Genomic DNA, 21,364 nt, shown 5'->3' with positions numbered 1-21,364 from the left:
GGTGTTTGATCCTTATTAAGACAGATTAGACCATCAGTAGGACTGCAGATTACATTTTGATTTAAATCTTTTAAAGGCACATCTTTATACATTTTGGATCGACATTGAATTTCTAGTGGTTTTCTACAAACACTCAAATCTGGAGCAGAAATATTTGCTAATGTTTCATAATCTCCATCTCTATCAGGTGCGGGGTAGTGATTGTTAATCCAATTTGACCATTTGCAAATATAGCAGTCACTGGGTGCTGTAGTGTATGTTTCAGTTTGGATGGTAGTACTTTCAGTTGGAGTAGGTGTCTCTATGTAGGGTGTTGTGGAGACATTTTCTGTTATAATGGTTGTGGCTTCATGTGTTTTAGTGCCAGTAGTTGCAGTTTCTGTATGAGGTGTTGTAGGTTTTGGTGTAATTATTGATGTGGATTTTTCAGGCTCCATTGTTGGAGTTGCTGTCTCTATGTAGGGTGTTGTGGAGACGCTTTCTGTAATAATAGTTGTGCTTTCAGGTGTTGTAGTGCTGGTAGTTGAAGTTTCTGTATGAGTTGTTGTTGTGCAATGCCCACCAATGTAAGTGCAACATCTTACCCGAATTTCATAATCTAGACATTTTGGAGGTGTTTGATCCTTATTAAGACAGATTAGACCATCAGTAGGACTGCAGATTACATTTTGATTTAAATCTTTTAAAGGCACATCTTTATATATTTTGGATCGACATTGAATTTCTAGTGGTTTTCTACAAACACTCAAATCTGAGCAGAAATATTTGCTAATGTTTCATAATCTCCATCTCTATCAGGTGCGGGGTAGTGATTGTTAATCCAATTTGACCATTTGCAAATATAGCAGTCACTGGGTGCTGTAGTGTATGCTTCAGTTTTGATGGTAGTACTTTCAATTGGAGTAGGTGTCTCTATGTAGGGTGTTGTGAAGACCTTTTCTGTAATAATGGTTGTGGTTTTAGGTTGTTTTGGAGTTTCTGTATAAGTTGTAGTAGATTTTTGTGTAATTATCTTGGTAGTTGTGTGTTTTTCAGTGCTCTTTGTCAGAGTAGTTTTTTCTATATAAGGTATTGTGGATGATATTATTTCAGTTGTGGGGCTTTCAGTGATTGTAGAGGTTGATGAAGATGGAGATATGGAGGACAAAGTCAATGTTGTAGTTTTAGATCTTGTTGAAACTCTTGTAGTTGAAAAAGTCAGAATCGATGTTACTGCCTGAGTTGTGACTGTAGGATTAGGTCCAGTTGTAGTTACAGACTGCTCTAGAGTACTTGCTGTGAAGAAACATGATCACAAAGATAAATTAAAGATAGTTCATTCAAAACACTCTAAAATTCATCCTTACACAGCATTTAAGTGTGTCTTATCTTACCAGTTGTGGTAAATGTAAAAGGTGGTGTTGTAGTTGTAATGCATTTGTCCATTTTTCCTATAATGGTTCCATTTGGTCCACAAACACCATAGATGCAGGTTCCATCTCCATCATGTGTTTCATAGACCTTAGTGTCATATTTGTAGGTTTTATTCAGGTAGACACAGGTGCAAGCTGCAAAATAATGACATGGCTCATCACTTGTCCTCAGTAAGTTTGCAGACAGTGTTACAATCTAGCTCCTGGATTGCAAAACATATGGACACATTTTTGCCTTACCATTTACATCGTAAGTACATGTTGGCTGTGTTGAAGAGCAAGAACTGTGAGAAAGGGAAATAATAGTTTATTTTGAAACTTTAGGTAGAAGTTGTTTTTGAAACTTGTTCATTTACTAAACATAGCAAAAGTTGTATATTCGAAAGGATCCTACCACTTGTGACAATTTTCACTTGTAGGCATTGACTCTCCTTCCTTGTAACGGTTTCCATCTTCATCATAGCAGCCACACTCTTTCTCAGACACACACTTCATGCTAAATTCATCAAAATAAGGCTGCTCCAACGGGCATGATGGGTAACACCCTTAAAAAGTAAATTAATTTAGAAAGGCACACAGAAGGTTTAGTAATTTCTTTAGCCTTTTTTCAGATTTCAGATAATCTTCATGTGTTCTGTATGGCTAGGTGATCTGCTAAAGCACTGTCATGGCGTGAGGATATAGATGAAGAAATAAAGATTTGTTTCTGTTTGCAGCACTTAGTGCATTTTGACAGGCAACAAAATAGGGCTTTGCCATTATTGAGTACAAAAGGGGACCACAGTCTTGGAATATGGGATTTGACATTTATTGTGCAAATAAAGTAAGTCACGAAGAGACTTACTTATTTTGGGTTTGTGTTTTCTTTGCACTTGTATGATTTGAAAAGAGGCTCTGGAGCAGTAGAAGTTTGTAAAACGTTCTATTGATCTCAGTAAGTGTCCACAATTTTAACTGTGATAATTTAATGGGATTTAACTGAAGTGTATTTAAAAATCTGACATAAAATATCTTTGTTACCAATGTAATAAAATTAAAGATTTAAAATGCTTTTCTTTCTTATCATTCATACCTTCCAGTGGTGGAAGTTTATTGTAGCATTTGCCTGAAGGATTCCTGCATGTCTTCATGCATGATTTTCCACATGGAGCGTAGTGCCACTCACACTCTCCGTCAGGGTTGTAATAGTCACAGAACAGAGCTGATAAAACAGAATCAAAGTTAATTGAATATTTTGTGTGAATATGTAATACAGGCATTTATAAGTTCAATGACTCATAATCCTCATTAATTGACTGTCATTACTCTTCAGTAGTAACTGAAGATATTAATGGTCCAACAGAACACTTCCTGTTAAAAACTTTTCCACATGTCTGTTTTTAACTCACACTGAAAAAAAAAATTCTGTGGTGAAGTAAATTTATCATAACTGAATCTGTGAAATCAACAATATAAATTCAAGTTAGTATTTTTACTCAAATATATGTAGCATTGATGAGATCAAAAGTATTTGTTCAAGATATGACATTGTAATTTATTTTCAGAAAATAAATTAAATAGCAAGAGCCTGTATTTTTAAGTTCATACACACAAGAAAAAGCAATCTTGTTATCTTTACTGTGTTTTTCAGACATGAATTGCTACCCATAAGTCATCAAAGTTCCCAAGCACCAACAGGGATAATTTATTTTCTGCCTTTTCAGAAACCCAATCCAAACTTACGGCAGATGGTGGGGGTTCTCCACTTCACGCAGGCCCCAACCTCATTACATTGTTCTGCATATGCTCCCACAGCAGAGCAGAAACACTCACAGTCTCCTCCAGTGTTGCAGGCACAAGAATCTGCCACACAAGCCTCGTAGTACTGTTCTGGCTCCACCTTTTTTGAAAAACATAATTATAAATGCAGGTAACAAATGAAAAGTATTCTTCTCTAGTTGGTTACGCAAGAACATCTTTTTATTTACACTATCTTTAGTATTTAATATCTTTAGTTTTTCTCACCTTGTCATGGCAGGCAGAAAACACTTTACTTTTGATAATGTTGCAGTGTTTTTCTGCCCATGCTCGTCTGTGAGAGTACAGAGCACACGGGTTCAGTGTGGCATTTACATCTGAGCAGGAGGGTGACAGTTTCCAGCTGTTTCCAAATTCTGTTGGATTAACTACAATTTCGTTGCTTCTGGTAATGAAATCATTCTTGACACCTCCATCATAATTTCCACACAGACCACAGACTTTGCCCTGCCATAAAATAAAAAGCATGCTCATTTCTGAATTGAAAGTTCTTAAGTATTTATTCAAGAAACTCTGGATGTCCTCCTCACTCACCTTGAATGTGGAGCTTAGTTTGATCATGATTGTTGTTTTCTTATTCCAGATGAGAAGAAGGCCATTATTTGCCTCAATGACAACATATATACCCATGGTGTGGACTTTAAAAGGTATGTCGATCCCTTTACTTTGACTGATAACTTTGACACTTTCGTCTGACAGAACAATTTCTTTCCTCTGAAATGATAAATAAAGCACATAAACACCAAATGAAACATTCACACTTAATTAGACGCTTAAAGCTTTATGTGGACAGCTGGAGACACTAGTTATATCTGAAAATTTAAAGGAAAGTTATTTTCTTTCTAAATTATAATTTGTTAAAAGAAAAACAGCATGACAACCTCTTCAGGGTGTCATACTGAGGGGAAAAAATTTACAAGAAAAATTAACTGCAAATTAACTGTTTGCTTTACTGAAGCTCAGGCTTCACCAAGCCTGTGCCAGAGTCCAAATTATTGAGAATAGATACAACTAGATTTCCTACACTTTGAAAACTCTTGGTTTAAACTATTACTTTTACAACTTAAAAAAATTATATTTTTATAGTTTAGTATCTTTTTCTTGCATGTAAGCACTGACTTAGTATTTTGTGAATGCAATGCAGTGTTTATCCAAAGTTACATACCCCCAAGTATAGTTTAATACTGGTGGAGCAAATGCTTTCACTTTCAACACATGGGATGTTTTCAGTTCGGACCCTGAAGGTACCGTTCACATCGTCTCCACAATAATCCTGCAACAATTCGAAGGCAGTTCAACAAAACTTACTTTGACACAAGAACAACTATCAAAAAAAAAAACACATCAAACTATACCTGAGAGAAGATGTAGCCACAATCCCCCTTAAAGACAAACTTCTTTTTATCAAAAGTAATGTAATGCCCCTCTCCATATATGGTGCAGGTCGCACCACAGTCATTTTCTGTGCAGTTCCATTTCCTGTTTTTGCATGTGCTAGGATTTTAATCAATATATGAAGTTAATAGTCAAAAAAGACAAAATGGTGTGAAATGTGTAGAAATCTGATACGTGTTAAATCTGCGAATGAAATCTCACCATGTATTACAGTCCACTTGGATTTTATCTCCTGGTTGATAGTATTTTCCATCATGGGGGCAAGGACAGTCTACCTCCTTCACACAGCCTCCTTTCCCATCTGACAGCAGGCCATCAGGACACACACACCCTGGGACACACTGTGAACTCACCTGTGCAAAATGGTTAATTTAATTTAATTTACAGTTTATTTAGTTGCATAAACATATAAGTACTCTTTATTTAGAAGTATTAAACTGCCAGCATCTGAGTCTTACGCATTCAGAATCCACTGTGTTGCAGCTCTTCTGGCACTCTGACCCCTTTTCATGTGCTTTGGAGCAATTGAAGAAAACCATGGGACTCTTGCATGCTGATGACAACGATACAGCGTTAAAAGAAACTGCAATATAAAGCATTCTGGTGTTTAAACTTGTTTTTACTGAAGCACTTTATACTTACACTTAACTACTGGCTTTCCTTCACAACTTAACTTTCCAGAGTGGCAGGTGCTGAATTGGAAGAGAGAGAAAAAAACAAACATGTTAAACAAAATTAAAATAGTGTCATTACAAAGTTTTTAAATTGATATTGATTCAAAATAAAAAATAAAAAAACCAGGCAGGTGTTGCAGATTTGCAACAACTTTGCCAGTCTTTTGCAAGTAATTTGAGCCTGAGAGGGTTTAAATTTATTTTTATACCTTTTTCCCCCACAAAAAGTATTTATTTAGACTTCAAAGCAGATACATAACAAATAATAGTTAAATATACAGGAATAACTTTGTTATTTCTGTATATTTATATATTATATATTATATTATATATTATACACCAATTATATATTCCTGAAAACAATATGTGATTTCAAAACCTTTACTTAATTTGTGAAGCAGCAAAAATAAGCAGTCTTACATTTCTACAAAATATTATCTACATTTTATTTTGTCTTTTGAGTATGACATATCAGTATGGCGTTTGCTGACACCTTGATCTCCTTACCATGTTTGTCCTTGGACATTGGCCTTCTGCCCAGGTTGTATCACTTGATTTCCTGCATGACAGGAGCACTCTGAAGCTGATACACAAACTCCTTTCTCATTTAGGAAAAATCCTTTAGCACAACCACAGCCGTCAACTGGGGTAACCTTAACCTTGCAAGTCACGTCCGACTGACTCAGAGAGCGGCAAGTTCGACCGCAGTGTGTCATTTTGTAATCGTACACAAATGTCGCAGGGCATGTTTTGTATTTGTCTGTTGAAAAAGGAAAGAATTATTGGGTGCGTTTTTGCTTTATTTACACTGTGCATTTCTATCTATTTTCTTGATCTTAGACATACTGCAAACATCTTTTCTCCAGCCTTTGAGGAATACACCTTCAGCAGCACATGCATGGACATACGAGGACAAGGCGGCACACATGCACTCCTCGCTGTTTTCACAGGCACAAGTGTCATAAAGGCAAGTCTGTGAAGGTAAATGACATGGGACTAGATTACACACTATACGGTATGGAAAATGAAGAGCAAAACAAAAAGGAAATAGAAATTAGATGTGCACTTTAAATCCACCCTCATTTTGATAATGTGAAACCAAAGTTTCAACAACTTAAGACTTACAGCAACATATTCTTCTGGGTTTATTTTAGAATGGCAATGGGAAAAAATCCCTTTTGTGTCTGACAGGAGGGAGCACCAGGCTTTTGCAAATTTGCCTACAAAAGAAAAAAAAAGTAAATTGGAGCACTATGGATGATATATGGATAACTATGTCAATGACTTACTCTTGTCAATGTTTAAACTGCAGGGGTCTACAAGGTCATTTTTCACATCTGGACAATTTGATTTGGTCCGCCATGTGTTGGCAAATGCCTCTGGTGTTCTTTCAAGAAGTCCACTTGTAGTTTTGAAGTCATCTTCTGAATTATCATTGAAATCTCCACAAAGACCTACATAAATATAACACTTGAACTTGATGCCCAATTAATAACTCAAACACACAATCTTGAAACTCCTAAAGAATAAACATACCCATAACTTTACTCTTCAGTGAGACGTCGGCTCTGATGTAGAGCTGCATAATTGGTACGAGCTGAATCTCGAGATCAAGCCCAAAGTTTGTGTGGATTATGGTAAAGAATGTAGAAGGACGGAAGATTTTAATGTCATCTGCAAATTGAAAGAAACTTATAAAATCTCAAACATTTTATGAAACTCCAAGCAAAACTAATTTATGTTGCATTTTCACTGAAAAAGGCACACTAATAAAAACATCTTCTCACCCAGGAAAAAAGGAAGTTTAAAGATCTGTTGGTTATATGAGACTTGATCTTTGTCTTTAACTTCAATTATCTTTGGGAAAACAGAAGTTACCAACACAAGTCAGTAAATTTATGTATATACATACACACAGATATCCAAATATATAGTCTCATGTATGTTTGACAAATATTTTACCGTGTGATTTTGATACAGCAGAGTGACGGCAGACAGACAAGTTGATTTATCAGACCTTTCACATTTGTCGAAATCACCAAGCACAGTAAAAGCATTCTCTTCAATCTAAAGCCACAAGGTGAAAAATACATTCAGATATCAAATAATTGTCTGATGGAAGTCAATATAATTCAGCTTAAAAGAAACATTTATTTTCTATTTAGTTCTATGCATTTTTATTAATATCTCTTTACCTTGGACACAACATAGGAACATTTTCCATGGAAATTGTATGTTTTATCATCATATGTGGAGAAGTGAGAGCCTCCTCTGATGGAACAGATAGCAGGACAGTTTGCATCTATGCAGCTCCACTCACCCTTTGAACAGGTGCTTTAGAAAGACACATGTTGTCAATGCACTGGATTTCCCATCTCAGAAGCAGATATTAAATCATATTGTAATATTCATTTATTTATTTATTTTTACCAGTTTCTACACGCCATCGTGGTTGATTCCCCAGTATTGTACATCTTGCCTTTGTGGAAACATGGGCACTGCTCAGCAGGAACACATCCATTGTTTGAGATGTCGTCCAGGATTGTTCCTAAGAGGAGACAAGCATTAGTTGGTAATTATCATTGTCAATATTATGACACAAATATAATTCAGATCAAATTCTCTAAGTGCTATATAAGTTGGAGTGTTGGGTTGTGACACTATGAGACTGTAACAGATGTACATTTCTTTTAAATGGTTTTAGCTTTGAAATTTTAAAGGGATAGTTCAGATTTATTTAAGTGGCTGCTACATTGGGTTTTTTTTTATTCTCTTTTAATCAAAAGGGTCATCCAACTATCCTATAATCTTACTGTAAGTGACAATGTTAATGTTAGAGATGTTATGAATAGCTTTTTGTAATAGATTGTATAGTGACCCATTGTAATAACTTGTACAAACAGTACAAGTTATTACAAGCTTCTATTCTATTTTATATTTCAACACTCAAAATAGTTTTACTGCTCTGTCTGTGTTTTTACTTATCTTTCTAATCTGAAAGTTTGCCAACTACTGTTTGAATAAGGTAGCATGCTAAAGATGAGAACATGTAAGAGCTCTGTTAAATAACATTTTGTAAACAGAGCACTGTTGTGTACTTAGCAAAATAAATACATCTGTTAAAGCTTAGATATTGGTAAGAGTGCACATTTAACAAAGGCTTAACAAAGACAATCTAACTATGGAACATAAATAACAAGACAAATGTGCACATATCACACTATAAAATGTTAAACAGTTAAATTACAAATCAGTATTAACTGTGAAACTAACCAGAAGGACAGAAGCATCCGTCAATGCATTGCTCATCACACAGCTGACTTTTCTGCCGGTATTTGCAGGTATCAATGCAGGGACTACCACACTCCTTATACTCCATGTTGAAAGAGCATGTTTTTTCTACCCAGAACATAAAAAAAATATATGTCTCACAATGTATTAAATTACTCTAATGTAGCTGTAGTACAAAATATACAGATCAAAACTTTTTCTTTTATCTCTTACCACACAATTGTTTTGTCTTCCACTTTTCTGGGTGTCCACCTGCATGACTGCACTGCCGGGCGTACTCAGACACAGTCGAACATAAGCATGCACTGCTGTTGCTGTTGCAGTAACAGAAGTCTTTCACACAGGCTTTTATGAAGGACTCAGAGTCAATTAGTTTGCGACAGCTTTTAAATTCAGGTCCTGACAGCAAATTCTTGCAGAGTTTTATCTGTAAGTTTAAGTTTGTCATATGCATTAATTGAATGAAATTATCAAGCTAAAACAGCTTCAAAATATAAAATTTTTAAAATTACCCCATCTGAACAATTCTTCTTTGCCTCGGAAGAAATCACTTTACAAGTTTCAGTGGGACTATCGACTTTCCAGTTTATCGCATATTCTTCAGGACTTATGGAAGCCTCTGTGTTGAGAAGAAAAACAGGATTGTCAACTTTAATACATGCATGCCCATTTGTGTGTGAAGCGTTTGCATTAAGTACATACCTGACTGGACAAACTCATCATTGATTTCATTGTAGTTACCACACAGGCCGCAGGTTTGATTCTTGAATTTGGCATTCAGCTCCACCTTAAATGCATATGAAATTGAGATTTAAGTCAAATTCAGACCTTCAGATAGAATCTTGTCCCGTCTGTTTACACCTGGCTTGACTTTTCTATTAGTGCTCAGCGCACACAGTTGGATAAAAATTCAAAGAGCAAACATTTACAAAACAGCAGTACAAACATTCTCTGACACCTGTTTAATATGCTGTCATTCAAAAGCAGTTTGCTTTTCCTTTTCAAACACATTTCATCTTCATTAAAAATGCTTCTAAATGTTTCTTGATCATCAGAAGATGTTTTTATGATCTTACAAACTTAATAACAAAGGAATTTGAACTGGTAAGGAATATGTTAATGATTGATTGCGAATATTTCAGCAAAACATAAAATACAGAGATGTATTTTAAAGTGCTATAGTTTTTTATTCGAAGATGTGATTTAACGTTATTTTATAGACTTGTGGTTGATCTTGATGGGCCATATATTTGCTATTTTGTCAGTCAATGAATAATCACGAGTTTTGCCTTATATCTGGTTAATGTAGGATTATTTACACGTCACTAATGAAGGCGCTAAAGTGTCACAGCTTCAATTGACTCTAGACGTGCCAAAAAACGTTTTTCAGATAGAATTTTCAAATCTCTCTAATATTTGACCATTCTGCACTTTACAATCAACTAATTTTAGATCTAATGAAATGTAATTACAGTGGAATTGTATTGCATTAAAATTTACTGGGTCAGTTTGAAATAATTTGGATTATACATAACTGAGTACAAATTCAACCAACCAGCCTTGCAAAATAATTTCTTGTAAGCAGTACATAAGGTGAACTGAATAATAAAAAAAGTTAATTTACCTCGATTTTAAAAAATGTTTAACAAAACAAACTAAACTTACCCAGACAGAGTCCTTTTGATTCCACATGAATGTCAGACCAAACGCAGCCTCAACTTTAATATAGGACATGGTTTCCATAATTGAAATGCCACCTTCACTGAATGGTATGGAGACACTGGAAAATAAGAATAAGCAATTAGAGTGTGATGATAAAACATGAATCATAGGAATAAACTTTTAGATTAACTTGTATTTGGAAAAAGAAACACATAAAAAAAACCCCAAAGAACTCACGGTTTATTCATGACCTTAATCGAAGTGTTGGCAAACTCCACCACAATCCCATCCAGTTTCATCAGAATTCTGGTGATGGAGATTTCCCCGTCCACTTCCTGTCGCTGGAGCTGAATATTGAAACTCTCATAGCTGCTCTTACACTGGGATGTGAAGATGTAGTTACAGGTGGAGGGAAGGTGGAAGAAAGTCCCATCAAAAGTCTTGTAAAGGAAGTTCCCCCATGTGCTGCAGAACTGGTTGTGGGAGCCTCTCTCTTCTGGTTTTTTAAGGACAGAATTTTCTTTATAAAGAAATGCAAAGGACACAAATATTTTTATCTTTCAGGTCCTGCCTATGTGGCAGTGATTAAAAATATATGATTTTTAATAATATATTAAAAATCATATATTTTTAATATATGATAAATCATATATTTTTAATATATGATTAAAAATATATCATTTTAATCACTGCCATTTTTGCCACTTTTTGAACTTTTACTTTAAAAAGAAGAAAGAATTTTTTTCAGTTAGACAAAAATGATAAATTAATATGAGAATAAGGTTTTATGTAGCCGCTGGCAGGTATAGGGCTCTCATCAATTCTTATTAATTTACGTACCAGAGGCGACTGCAGATAGTCCAAGGCTTAGAATGAGCCAAGGTAGCGCCCATCCTAAAAGGAGCCTGACTCCTCTCATGCTTCCTCAGTCGTCCCTGTCCTGTGTTGGATACGTGAGCCAACTAGTGCACTAGAGTTATATTATATACTCCTGTGGTGTTTACAGTTTAGGAGGGGTTAACAATATTCTGGGTGTCAACGTTTGTGACTTTGGTTTTCATGAATATCACTCCCACGAAAAGGTATTAGAGTCACTAAGACCTTTCCATCTTTGTTTATATAAAGACTTGTTTCCAGGAGATCTAGAGGGATTGTTGCTCCAAGTAGTTAAGAAAGCTTCACTGAAGGCATCCACTATCTGCAACTGATCTTTATTCTCGTAAACCTTCCTGGACATCTGACCCTAAGTGTTCTCAATTAGATTTAGATCCCGGGGAGAAGTCCTCTGTTAGGCAGGTGTTGTGAACTTCAGCATTGTTCTGTTGAAAAACTAATTCATTACCACATTACCCTCAGTCATGAGGGATGCCCCAAAGAAAGATTTCTACATAACCAACTGCTAACTGTCGTGGTTTCAGGTTATGCGTCTGCATTACCTGAAGCTGTTATTCCACTGAAGTAAAAAGATCATGACGATGCCCCTCCCCTTTGCTGTGTAAAAAACATTTAAGGTGGGGTTTCCCTTTCATGCCAATAACACTGAAAGCCATCAGGGCTGTCAAGATCATTTTTTTCTCAGAGAGTAAAAATTTCTTCTGCCTTTCAGTCAGTCAAATTTTATTTGTATTGCACATTTCAGCAAAAAAAAAAAAAAAACAGTTCAAAGTGCTTTACATCATAAAAACATAAAAACACAACAAAAAGTCATAACATATTGTCGACAATTGAGAAACAAGTAACAAACATTACATTTTGGTTAGTGCTATCATCAAAATTATGAATACACATCAAATACTTTGGTCAATGTTCCATTTATTAAGATTCAAAAGTAACTCTACACTGGTGGATTTTTAGCCTTGATTTAAATGAACTCAGTGTCAGTTGTTATGGACGTTCCAGATTTGTGGTGCATTGAAGCCGAATGCTGTTTCTCCATGTTTGGTTCTGGTTCTGTGAATGCAGAGCAGACCAGAACCAAGAAACTTGAGTGATCTGAAAAGTTGATACAGCAGGAGATCTTTAATATATTTTGGTGTTAAATCTCTAAGTGATTTATAAACTAATAACTGTAAAGTAAATTCTACGAGCTACAAGGGTTTTAGAACTGGGGTGATGTCCTCTACCTTCCTTGTTTTAGTAAGAACCCAAGTAGTAGTTTTGTGGATTAGATGTAGATAGACCCGATAGATTTTTTTAGGCAGACCTGTGAAGGGACTGTTGCAGTAATCAATACAACTGAAGATAGTGTCCCAAGTTTGATGCTCTCGTACAAACTCCGAAAGGGCAGTTTTATGTAACTGAAGGAGACATGGACATCTTCTTTTCTTAAAACCCTTCTCTTGCAGATGTTGCCATATAGTTATGAGACTGGAGTTGGCACCAGTGACAAGCTTAATTTGTGACAACAATTGCCCAGTCTCCTGATGGACAGAAAATAGGATACTCTGGCTCAGGGCCAGTCACATATTTTGGGAAGCGCACGTTTTTTGCATCATAACCCTCACAATCTTTTAAGAAGTTTAAAACAACAGTCTTACTCAGCAGAAAACTTACACAGTTCAATAATCCAACTTCTCATTGATGTCTTAAGATGTTGCCTCAATATATCTGCATAATGTTCATCATCATATAATCTATTTTGTTAATTGTATCAATTGTTTCCTGCAATAAAGCATCCCCACAACATGATGCTGTCAATCCTGGACTTTGCATATGAAATGGTTTTCTAAGGCCATTTAGTGGCACTTCTTTTTTATTCTTGCAAGAATCAAAGTACTGGTTGAATAAAAATGCATGATGTCTGCTTGGTAGGTAAATGTGACAGTTAAAAATTTCTTATTTTTCTTAATTTTTCTATAATCAGCCAGCATCTCCTTCTAATCTTTTCTTCTGGCGTTGATACATACATTTCTCACCACAACATACTCGGTTTGCAGACAAAGAACTTGTCTCATTCCTGACCTGCCTTATGGCTGGGCATTTCTACATTGTCTGTGCTTACATGGAACTGTTTGAACTTGGAACTTTTTAGCATCTGGAAATTGTCCCCAATGATGGACAAAAGTTTTGGATGTCTTCAATTCTCCTCCTGATATCTTGTATGATTTCTTTTTCATTTTCCAAGATCTTAAAGTTTGAAGTGTCATGACTATAGTCTTGCATCATAGTAAATTCAGTGGAGTAATTCCAATTAACTCAAATGGTAAGATTTAACCTCTCAGATCAAGACAGAAAGACCTAAGGTTGGGATTTGAGCCCCTGACCTTTCGGATGCTATGCTAAGACTGCCATCAACTTTGCAATTCTGCAAGTCCAGTTACTGAACATTCAATGGAGGGAAATAAATTTGAAGACATTTATAATGGTTGGATTTTAGTTTTAAATTAAACATTAAACTTTGGACAAGAATTTAAAGTAAAACCTAGTTGTGATTTTGTTAGCTCTTTGGCAGAATAAACTGGCACAAACAAGACAATAAAACTCAGAAGACAAGAACTGCTTTGCATCTTTTTAATCACAGCTGATAAATGAACTACACAAAGTTGATTATACTTTATGAGAAATTTAATGATTATATAAATGGTAATGTTAAAAACATCTGTATCCCACATCTGTTAATACGAGAAAAGATGATTTTATCACAGCAGTGTGAAGCTTCGCTTTCTGCGAACATGTTGGTTAGCAGGTGTGGTGCACTGGGTGTGACTACAGCTGCACTCCTCCACATGCATATAGGTGAAAGGTGTTGTTCCACCACTGTCGCATGCCAGGTCAACAGTACGGTTACTGGCACGTGCCTCCTTACAGCAGGAACATGAATTTTCCATGGCATTTGCCTCTTCAGAGTATCTGAACAAAACGGGGAAAAGTATTATTATATTTAAATCCTACAACAAGGATTTAAGTATAAAAAGACAAAAGGAAAACTACAAGTAATGTCCTTACTTGAAGAATGTGTTGCATGATCCTTCACAGTATGGCATAACCACCTCAGATTTACAGCCATTGTGTTTAATAACAGTTTTCATGGTCTCTAGTTTGCAGGGCTTTGTCACACCTTTTGAAAAGTGAGTTTAAATAAAAATGGCTTAGATTTAACTACTTTCAACTTAAAAAGAAAAGCAGTATTCTCAAAATAATACTCACAGGTTTTACAGCAGCCATCCGCTAAAGTTTGAATTGTGTCCTGAACAGAAAAATTCACAACAAAAAAGTTTTAGATCTTGTTTGTGAATCATTGAACATAATTAATTCAGTCAAACTGCCACATACGTTTTTACAGTTGCTCTCTTGGAATGGGGGGGCAAACAATGCGGAAGCTGATGGCTGTGAGAATTTGACCATTTTTAACACATTTGTAATGCTCACAATTATTTTCAGTTGGTGACCACTCATCTTTTGGCTGAAAATCAGGCACACAAATACAAACATTAGCATATAGAGACATTTAACGCAGAGATTTTATAATCAAGAACAGAACAAAGAGAAACAGCCAAAAGCGTTCATCCAATTTACCTTCAAGAGTTTCTCAGTACCATTTATACTGATCACACAATGTGTCTGAACACAATTTCCACAGCATTCACCTTTATCAGAATTTGGTTGCACATACTCAAATCCAACTGGACAGCTGGTTGGGCAAGCATTTTTCTGACATTCTGACAAGGTGAAGAAAAAAAAACATCAATTTATTAGAGTTCAAGAATTACCAGTAACAGACTGTAATTAACACCAATGACTTACGACAAGTCTGAATAGTGCAGCATGGATTTGATGGATCAGTTACATTGACAAGAACTCGTCCTAGACTCTTGCATAGTATTGGAGTTTGACTTGGGCATGCCTTAGGTTCACAGATCACAGTTTTGGTGGACTCATCACAGACACACTTTTCACATCGGTATTCAAATGTCTCGTTGAACTGAAAGCATGAAAAAGAACATTCTATAATATCTCATAATATAATTAAGGACTTTGGATAAAATCCTATTTGGCTCACCTCACGGGGCTTCTTATCAGGATCAAGACATCCTGTTGAAAGAAGAATAGTAGAAATATATTTCAAACTCCATCTTCCCCATTTGCAAATTTTAACTATTTAATGATTTTTTGGGGGGAAACATCAGGTTCTTTCACATGTGGCATTAGACACCTATCTTGTGTTGTTTTTTAATGCAGAAATGAATTTTCCTTTTTAAAAAGAACAGGGTGAAAACTACAGCACAACCTCAGGGTAAAAAAGACCCAAAAATGACTCAAAGATGGCAAATATGTCCCAAACAATGAACCTCAAATCCAAAGAATAAAATGTGTGTTCTTGCTATCTGTTTTTTACTGTCAACATTGTATGATTTAAATAAATACTCACCACAACTTTTAACGCATATATCAGATTCCTTGCTAAACAGTTTCATTCCATCGGGACAGAAGCAGCCCTCAGTAGTGTAATTCATGCTGGGGTCATTGGAACTGCAATGTTCAAATATCAATAAAAACTATTATTTCTCTCAAAGCATTATCTGTTATCTATATTGCTTCTGCACAATACCGGGGTCATAATATATTCACACATTTTAGAGGAGCTTTAAAAACACGTAGCTACATAACCTCCACAGTAAAAATTTAAAATGAAATGAAATCAAAATTAAGACATCAATAAAAGTTGATGATATAAGAAATAAGAGGAACACAGTTAAGAATTATTGGATGAACTTTGCCCCTTTAAGCCCTCATCAAGATAAAAAAAACATCAAACCATATTTTATTTGATTGGAGACAACCAGAAGAAATTTTCTTGTTAGAAACCCTGTATTTTAATCAAATTCTTTCTGATGAGCAGTCAGCACAATATGCAAAAAATATGAATAAATATAAATCTGATTAAGATGATAATGACATTTTGGGGCATCAGGATGTATTTAAGTCCCTTTTTCTTGTTGTCCAATTTCATTTCTGAAGCTATCCAAGCTTAGTTTTAGCAAAGCCAATAAAATGAGAAAATGGGATTTTAACAAAGACAATGTAAACATAACCAAAGCCAAAAACAATCTTGCTGGAACTAAATATATTATGCTGTTTAGAAGTATATGTTTTTGAGGCCAGTTTTTAAATAACAGGATTCCTAGCACTGTTTCTCTGATTGTTCCATTTTCTTTTCTGTACATTACTTTGTTTTGCACTTCCCCTATTTATTATATGTGCAATCTAAGATGCTCAGCTGTGTAATAAACCTAATGATAAATTATTGTCAAAAACTTACTTTTCCTCACAAGTTGGCTGTTCCGCAAGACCACAAGGCTTATAAACTTTGTTTGAATCACAATGGCTGGCTATTGATAAAAAAAAACAGAAATTAGTTTGTCCAATACAGATGATAAAACATAGAAGTAGAAATGTAGTTAAAGGTAAATGTGTTTATATATGTTTGTAAAGAAATGATCAAAAATATTGTACCACATAGTTCAGTATGATTCTTCCAGTGAATACAAACTCCAGACTCTACACAGGCAGCAGCATAAGTTTCCAAACTATTGCACAGCACTGCTTTGTTGGACACATGAGTGTTGTCAAAAACACAGCCTTTGTAGAAGTTGGATGGGGAGACCAGTGGATGACATTCTGCAAAGACACTGTGGTAGAGGATAACAAATCAATTATTAAATCTGCATGACTATTGCAATACGGATATTTGAATCACCTCAAGTCTGACCACATAATAGACTGTCTACAGTACCTGCTCATAAGTAGGTCACAAATGGTGTGTGTTTTTGGTGGTACTGTTGATTTTGGAATTTCTGGGGTTGTGCAGCCAGGTTTTTTCTTGTCTGATGGCAATAGGAGCCAATGGTTTGCCTTTTTTTCACAACTAACTTGCTCACCGCTTGGCAACACACAGTCATCAGCTTGATTATTAGTGCAGGTTCCTACACACATGCACACACACGCACACAAAAAAAAAACACATCCTTAAGCCTACTTCCACCCCTAAAAATGTAGGTAAAAATGTGGCTTTTTGTAAGGCTGTTCTTACCACAATGACCCTGTGTGTTTCTTCCAAACTTCTCATATGGAAGGAGGACACTAAATCCAGTTCTTCCAAACTTAATGATCACCCCAAGATAAGGGATCTGTAGAATTAGGTCAATTTCAGTGCTTAGCACCTTAACACCACGATGATAGTAAGGTAGCTTTAGACGTACTCCTTCTTTAAGTGCCTGTTAAGAAATAGATTAATAACACTAAGAGATTAAAATGAACATTTCCTTCAAATAGAAAATATACTTTCAAAATAATGGCTGTGAATATATATTTACAGAATAGCAACAATGATCTTTGTGAAGACATTATTGCATATCCCTTCATATAACATAGAATAGTGTTTCATGCAAAAAAAAAAAAGTAAATGATAAAATACATAAATAAATTGAAGTGATCTCTTGTTTTACCTCCAAATCTGGCCATCCATTGGGATTATGAGTTATAAGTTTAATATTTTCTGTTCTATAAATGACAGTCAAAGATCGAGGGCAGGAAACATCTTCAGTGGGATCACAATTGACATTGTCAATTTGAACCTCTAAGTGATACATTGGTGTAATTTCTTTCATCAAGTGATAACTGCAGTTTCCTTGGTAACTGTAGTATTTGCCATCAAATGTAATATAATGAGGATCTCCCCATCCTTCGCATTCACCTGCAGTGACATAAAATTTTGACTTAATTTCAAATAGGACATATGTAACATATGATTAGCCACAATATTATCACCTTCATAAATTTAACTTTTTATGAATTGTCAACAAAATGTCCTTTTCACATGGAAAAGACAGAGAACAACTAATAATGTTGAGTCGAGGACTGCCAAATTTGCTATTGCATGTTATAACTCTTTGGCCTATGCTCTTTGTAACTTGCTTTTTACTTGTGGTTAGTGGTCATAATGTTATGGCTTATTGGTGTACATTTCATATAGTTTTTAACCAATGTACTCACAGTCACACACATAATGTTGACAGCAGGTTTTTTGCCATTAGTACAAGTTATGTTCTGTATCGGCGGGCATTCATAGGGAACTATTTTAACTGTGTTATTTCCAATACATTTGGCCATGGTACAGTTGCAAAACTGAAATGTTTCATTTGCCTAAAAGAGAAGAGCAGATAATTAATTGGACCTTGCATGTATGAATTGCAGAAACAGGACTTTAAGAACATTACAATAATTACTGACACCAAACAGTATATGAAAAAAAGTAAAATAGCATACCATTTTATCCCAGTCAGGACAGCCATTGGTGTGAGGTGATGTGGTTGGAGTTGGTGTTTCAGTTGACGTAGTAGAGGGGACAGTTGATGTCTTAGTTGATGTTGTAGTTGTTGTAGTGGTTGATGTTATGGTTGTAGTTGGTCTTTCAGTTGTAGTTGCAGTGGTTGTAGTTGTTGTAGTGGGTGTAGTTGTAGATTCAGTTGATGTAATGGTTGTAGTTGGTGTTTCAGTTGTAGTGGTTGTAGTTGTAGTGGGTGTAGTTGCAGATTCAGTTGATGTAATGGTTGTAGTTGGTGTTTCAGTTGTAGTGGTTGTAGTTGGTGTTTCAGTTGATGTAATTGTAGTAGTTGGTGTTTCAGTTGTAGTTGTAGTTGTAGTGAGTGTAGTTGTAGTTTCAGTTGATGTAATGGTTGTAGTTGGTGTTTCAGTTGATGTGGTTGTAGTTGTTGTAGTGGGTGTAGTTGTAGTTTCAGTTGATGTAATGGTTGTAGTTGGTGTTTCAGTTGTAGTGGTTGTAGTTGTTTTAGTGGATATAGTTGTAGATTCAGTTGATGTAATGGTTGTAGTTGGTGTTTTAGTTGTAGTGGTGATTGCTGTACTAGTTGACGGTCCAGGTGTGGGGGTACAAGTGCTACAACAGACACGTATCTCATAGTTAAAAAACTTGTATGGTCTTGGCTGGTCTTCTTTTTTACATATTAGTCCACTGTTAACATCACAGGTCACCCTTTATCCAGTTTCATTCAAATAATCACTTAGGGTTTTGTTGCGATTTTCGGTTGCTCTGCATTCAATTTGTTCAGGTTTATCGCATATTTTCTTGGCATTGTGTCTGATGTTGTCATATGTTTCAATGTCATTTTTATCTGTGGTTGGATTATGTACATCAAACCATTTTGACCATTTACAACCAGGAGTACATGGAGCAGTGGTTGCGGTTGAAGTGATGGTAGTAGGTGTTTCAGTTGTAGTGCTTGTAGTCGTTGTAGTTGGTGTTTCAGTTGATGTAATTGTAGTAGTTGGTGTTTCAGTTGTAGTGGTTGTAGTTGTTGTAGTTGGTGTTTCAGTTGATGTAATTGTAGTAGTTGGTGTTTCAGTTGTAGTTGTAGTTGTAGTGGTGTAGTTGTAGTTTCAGTTGATGTAATGGTTGTAGTTGGTGTTTCAGTTGATGTAATTGTAGTAGTTGGTGTTTCAGTTGTAGTGGTTGTAATTGTAGTAGTTGGTGTTTCAGTTGATGTAATGGTTGTAGTTTTAGTGGTTGTAGTTGTTGTAGTAGGTGTAGTTGTAGATTCAGTTGATGTAATGGTTGTAGTTGGTCGTGGAGTTGTAGTGTTGTTTGGAGTTGTAACACATGTCTCCACATCACATACTTCAACACATTGCTGTTTCTTCTCATCAAACCATTGTTTCTCTTCTGGACATTCAGGATAACAGCCTTTGGAAAAAATATTAATTTCTGATACCATAAATTTAATCTTTTGCTAATTAAACTTCAAAAGTTTAATCAGCCGAATTTATAGCTTTAATGTAAAGTAGGTTAAATGAACATCTCACCTTCGAGTCTTAGCACAGTTTGGTTGCAGTTCAAACATGGCGTGTAGTGCGTTGGAGGATAGCTGGAGTAGTGCCACTTGCATTCATTTGGATTGTTGTAGAAATCACAAAAGATAGCTGAAAATTGCTGTTTTGAATAATTTTATTAAACATTATCAAAACTTACACAGGAGGATTATGACCAGAGGATACTGTTGGATCTCTTGTAGGAAAAGTTATTTTAAGCAGTTCATACTTAGAATACTTTACAGACAAAACTGAAGAATAGCACATAGACCTTTTTCTAAACCATAAACCTACCTGGTACTGTAGAACATTTGTCTCATCTAAGTTTTGCACATTGCAATGAATTTAAATATTCATGTCTATTAATATGCTTTTCCCTTTTAACAATAACTGACTGATTTTTCAACCCTGCCCATTGTTCCTCCTTACCATTTTGAAAAGGTAAAACTGACACCATGGGCACTTTTACAAGTTTCTTTTTCTTTTTTCTGTGATTTTGAGATCTGACAGGTTGACAGGACAACCCTGTTATTTTCCCATTTTCAGACTATGACATCTGTCTCACTGTTTCTGAGCATCCAGCTATGATTGCAGGAGGGTTAAATAAGCAAAGAAATATAATTCTGCAAAAGGTTACAATGCAATTGTTAAAACAGAAAGTTCAGCAAACCAGATGCAGTCATTTTCTACAAACAGATAAAACCTTCTAAGCTTGTGTTAGTTGAGATCAGTGTTCATGAGTCAACAATAAGACTCATCAAGTAGGATCTGGGGAAGGTAATTGGTGAGAAGCAGTGCTGACCAAAAACAAACACAAAGTCAATTCTCTTATTTGCCAAAAAAATCTTCATGGTCCACAAGACTTTTGGGACAATATTATCTGGATCAATGACAGAAATTTTTTCAATGACAGTATCCTCTGGTCATGATCCTCCTATGTAAGTTTTGATAATGTTTAATAAAATTTTTGCCGGTTGGTTTTGTTAAATATGTTGTAAAAAATATCTCAGCATTTCAGGTGAGAGTGATGGTATGGGTCTATTAGTTTAGGACCTAAGCAACTGAATTAAGAAAACCTAGAATTATTCTGCCCATTACTAAATCCTTGAGAAGAATGTTTGGTCTTGTGTTTATTCAGATTTTTTTTTGTTTTTGAGTGATGTCTATTTGTAAATACATCAGCATCATGTCAGATGAACACAACATTTGACAGGATTTTCTTAGAACTGGAGTTCACACACAGAAGTGAGTGCTTTGTCTCGTTGCTGTTGAAACAGCAACCAGACAAAATATCTATATGTCAAATGT

The 21,364-nt window shown here is 35.4% G+C and overlaps 2 protein-coding genes across 2 annotated transcripts; both read right to left on the bottom strand.

The window, feature by feature from the left end:
* Window positions 1–707: 707 nt before the first annotated feature.
* LOC129368678 (mucin-5B-like) lies at window positions 708–11,174 on the bottom strand. The gene is made up of 29 exons (XM_055043789.1): window positions 11,072–11,174; window positions 10,469–10,751; window positions 10,235–10,349; window positions 9,272–9,356; window positions 9,082–9,188; window positions 8,783–8,996; window positions 8,552–8,677; window positions 7,709–7,826; window positions 7,474–7,612; window positions 7,241–7,345; window positions 7,066–7,135; window positions 6,815–6,952; window positions 6,568–6,732; window positions 6,404–6,498; window positions 6,125–6,251; window positions 5,786–6,038; window positions 5,247–5,296; window positions 5,063–5,157; window positions 4,806–4,957; window positions 4,565–4,703; window positions 4,375–4,482; window positions 3,744–3,923; window positions 3,417–3,656; window positions 3,135–3,291; window positions 2,485–2,613; window positions 1,807–1,957; window positions 1,653–1,696; window positions 1,374–1,547; window positions 708–1,275 (listed from the first exon to the last, which is right to left on the bottom strand). Exons 1-29 carry the CDS (start codon window positions 11,148–11,150, stop codon window positions 746–748), a joined length of 4,368 nt encoding a protein of 1,455 aa, XP_054899764.1. The 5' UTR covers window positions 11,151–11,174; the 3' UTR covers window positions 708–745.
* A 2,695-nt stretch (window positions 11,175–13,869) lies between these two features.
* On the bottom strand, window positions 13,870–18,364 carry LOC129371531 (intestinal mucin-like protein). Its single transcript, XM_055048185.1, is given in 16 exon segments — window positions 13,870–14,080; window positions 14,177–14,288; window positions 14,378–14,417; window positions 14,504–14,533; window positions 14,535–14,633; window positions 14,747–14,889; window positions 14,975–15,152; window positions 15,231–15,262; window positions 15,600–15,700; window positions 16,491–16,560; window positions 16,685–16,860; window positions 16,965–17,154; window positions 17,262–17,445; window positions 17,677–17,924; window positions 18,224–18,250; window positions 18,253–18,364. Coding segments are annotated over 16 exon segments (1,929 nt in total). The 5' UTR covers window positions 18,341–18,364.
* Window positions 18,365–21,364: the final 3,000 nt, after the last annotated feature.

Source organism: Poeciliopsis prolifica, unplaced genomic scaffold (assembly GCF_027474105.1).
Source record: "Poeciliopsis prolifica strain line A6 unplaced genomic scaffold, Auburn_PproV2 SCAFFOLD001, whole genome shotgun sequence".
Lineage (NCBI taxonomy): Eukaryota > Metazoa > Chordata > Actinopteri > Cyprinodontiformes > Poeciliidae > Poeciliopsis > Poeciliopsis prolifica.
The sequence above is the reverse complement of the archived record's forward strand: the minus strand, read 5'-3'. Positions and strand labels throughout refer to the sequence as shown.

Excerpts from the sequence above, each read along its gene's own strand:
- LOC129368678 (XM_055043789.1), bottom strand. The coding sequence starts at position 11,150 with ATGAGAGGAGTCAGGCTCCTTTTAGGATGGGCGCTACCTTGGCTCATT. Across the intron at positions 9,357-10,234 it reads ATCAAAAGGACTCTGTCTGG|GTGGAGCTGAATGCCAAATT; the intron begins GTAAGTTTAGTT and ends TATGCATTTAAG. Across the intron at positions 7,613-7,708 it reads ACGATGGCGTGTAGAAACTG|CACCTGTTCAAAGGGTGAGT; the intron begins GTAAAAATAAAT and ends GTCTTTCTAAAG.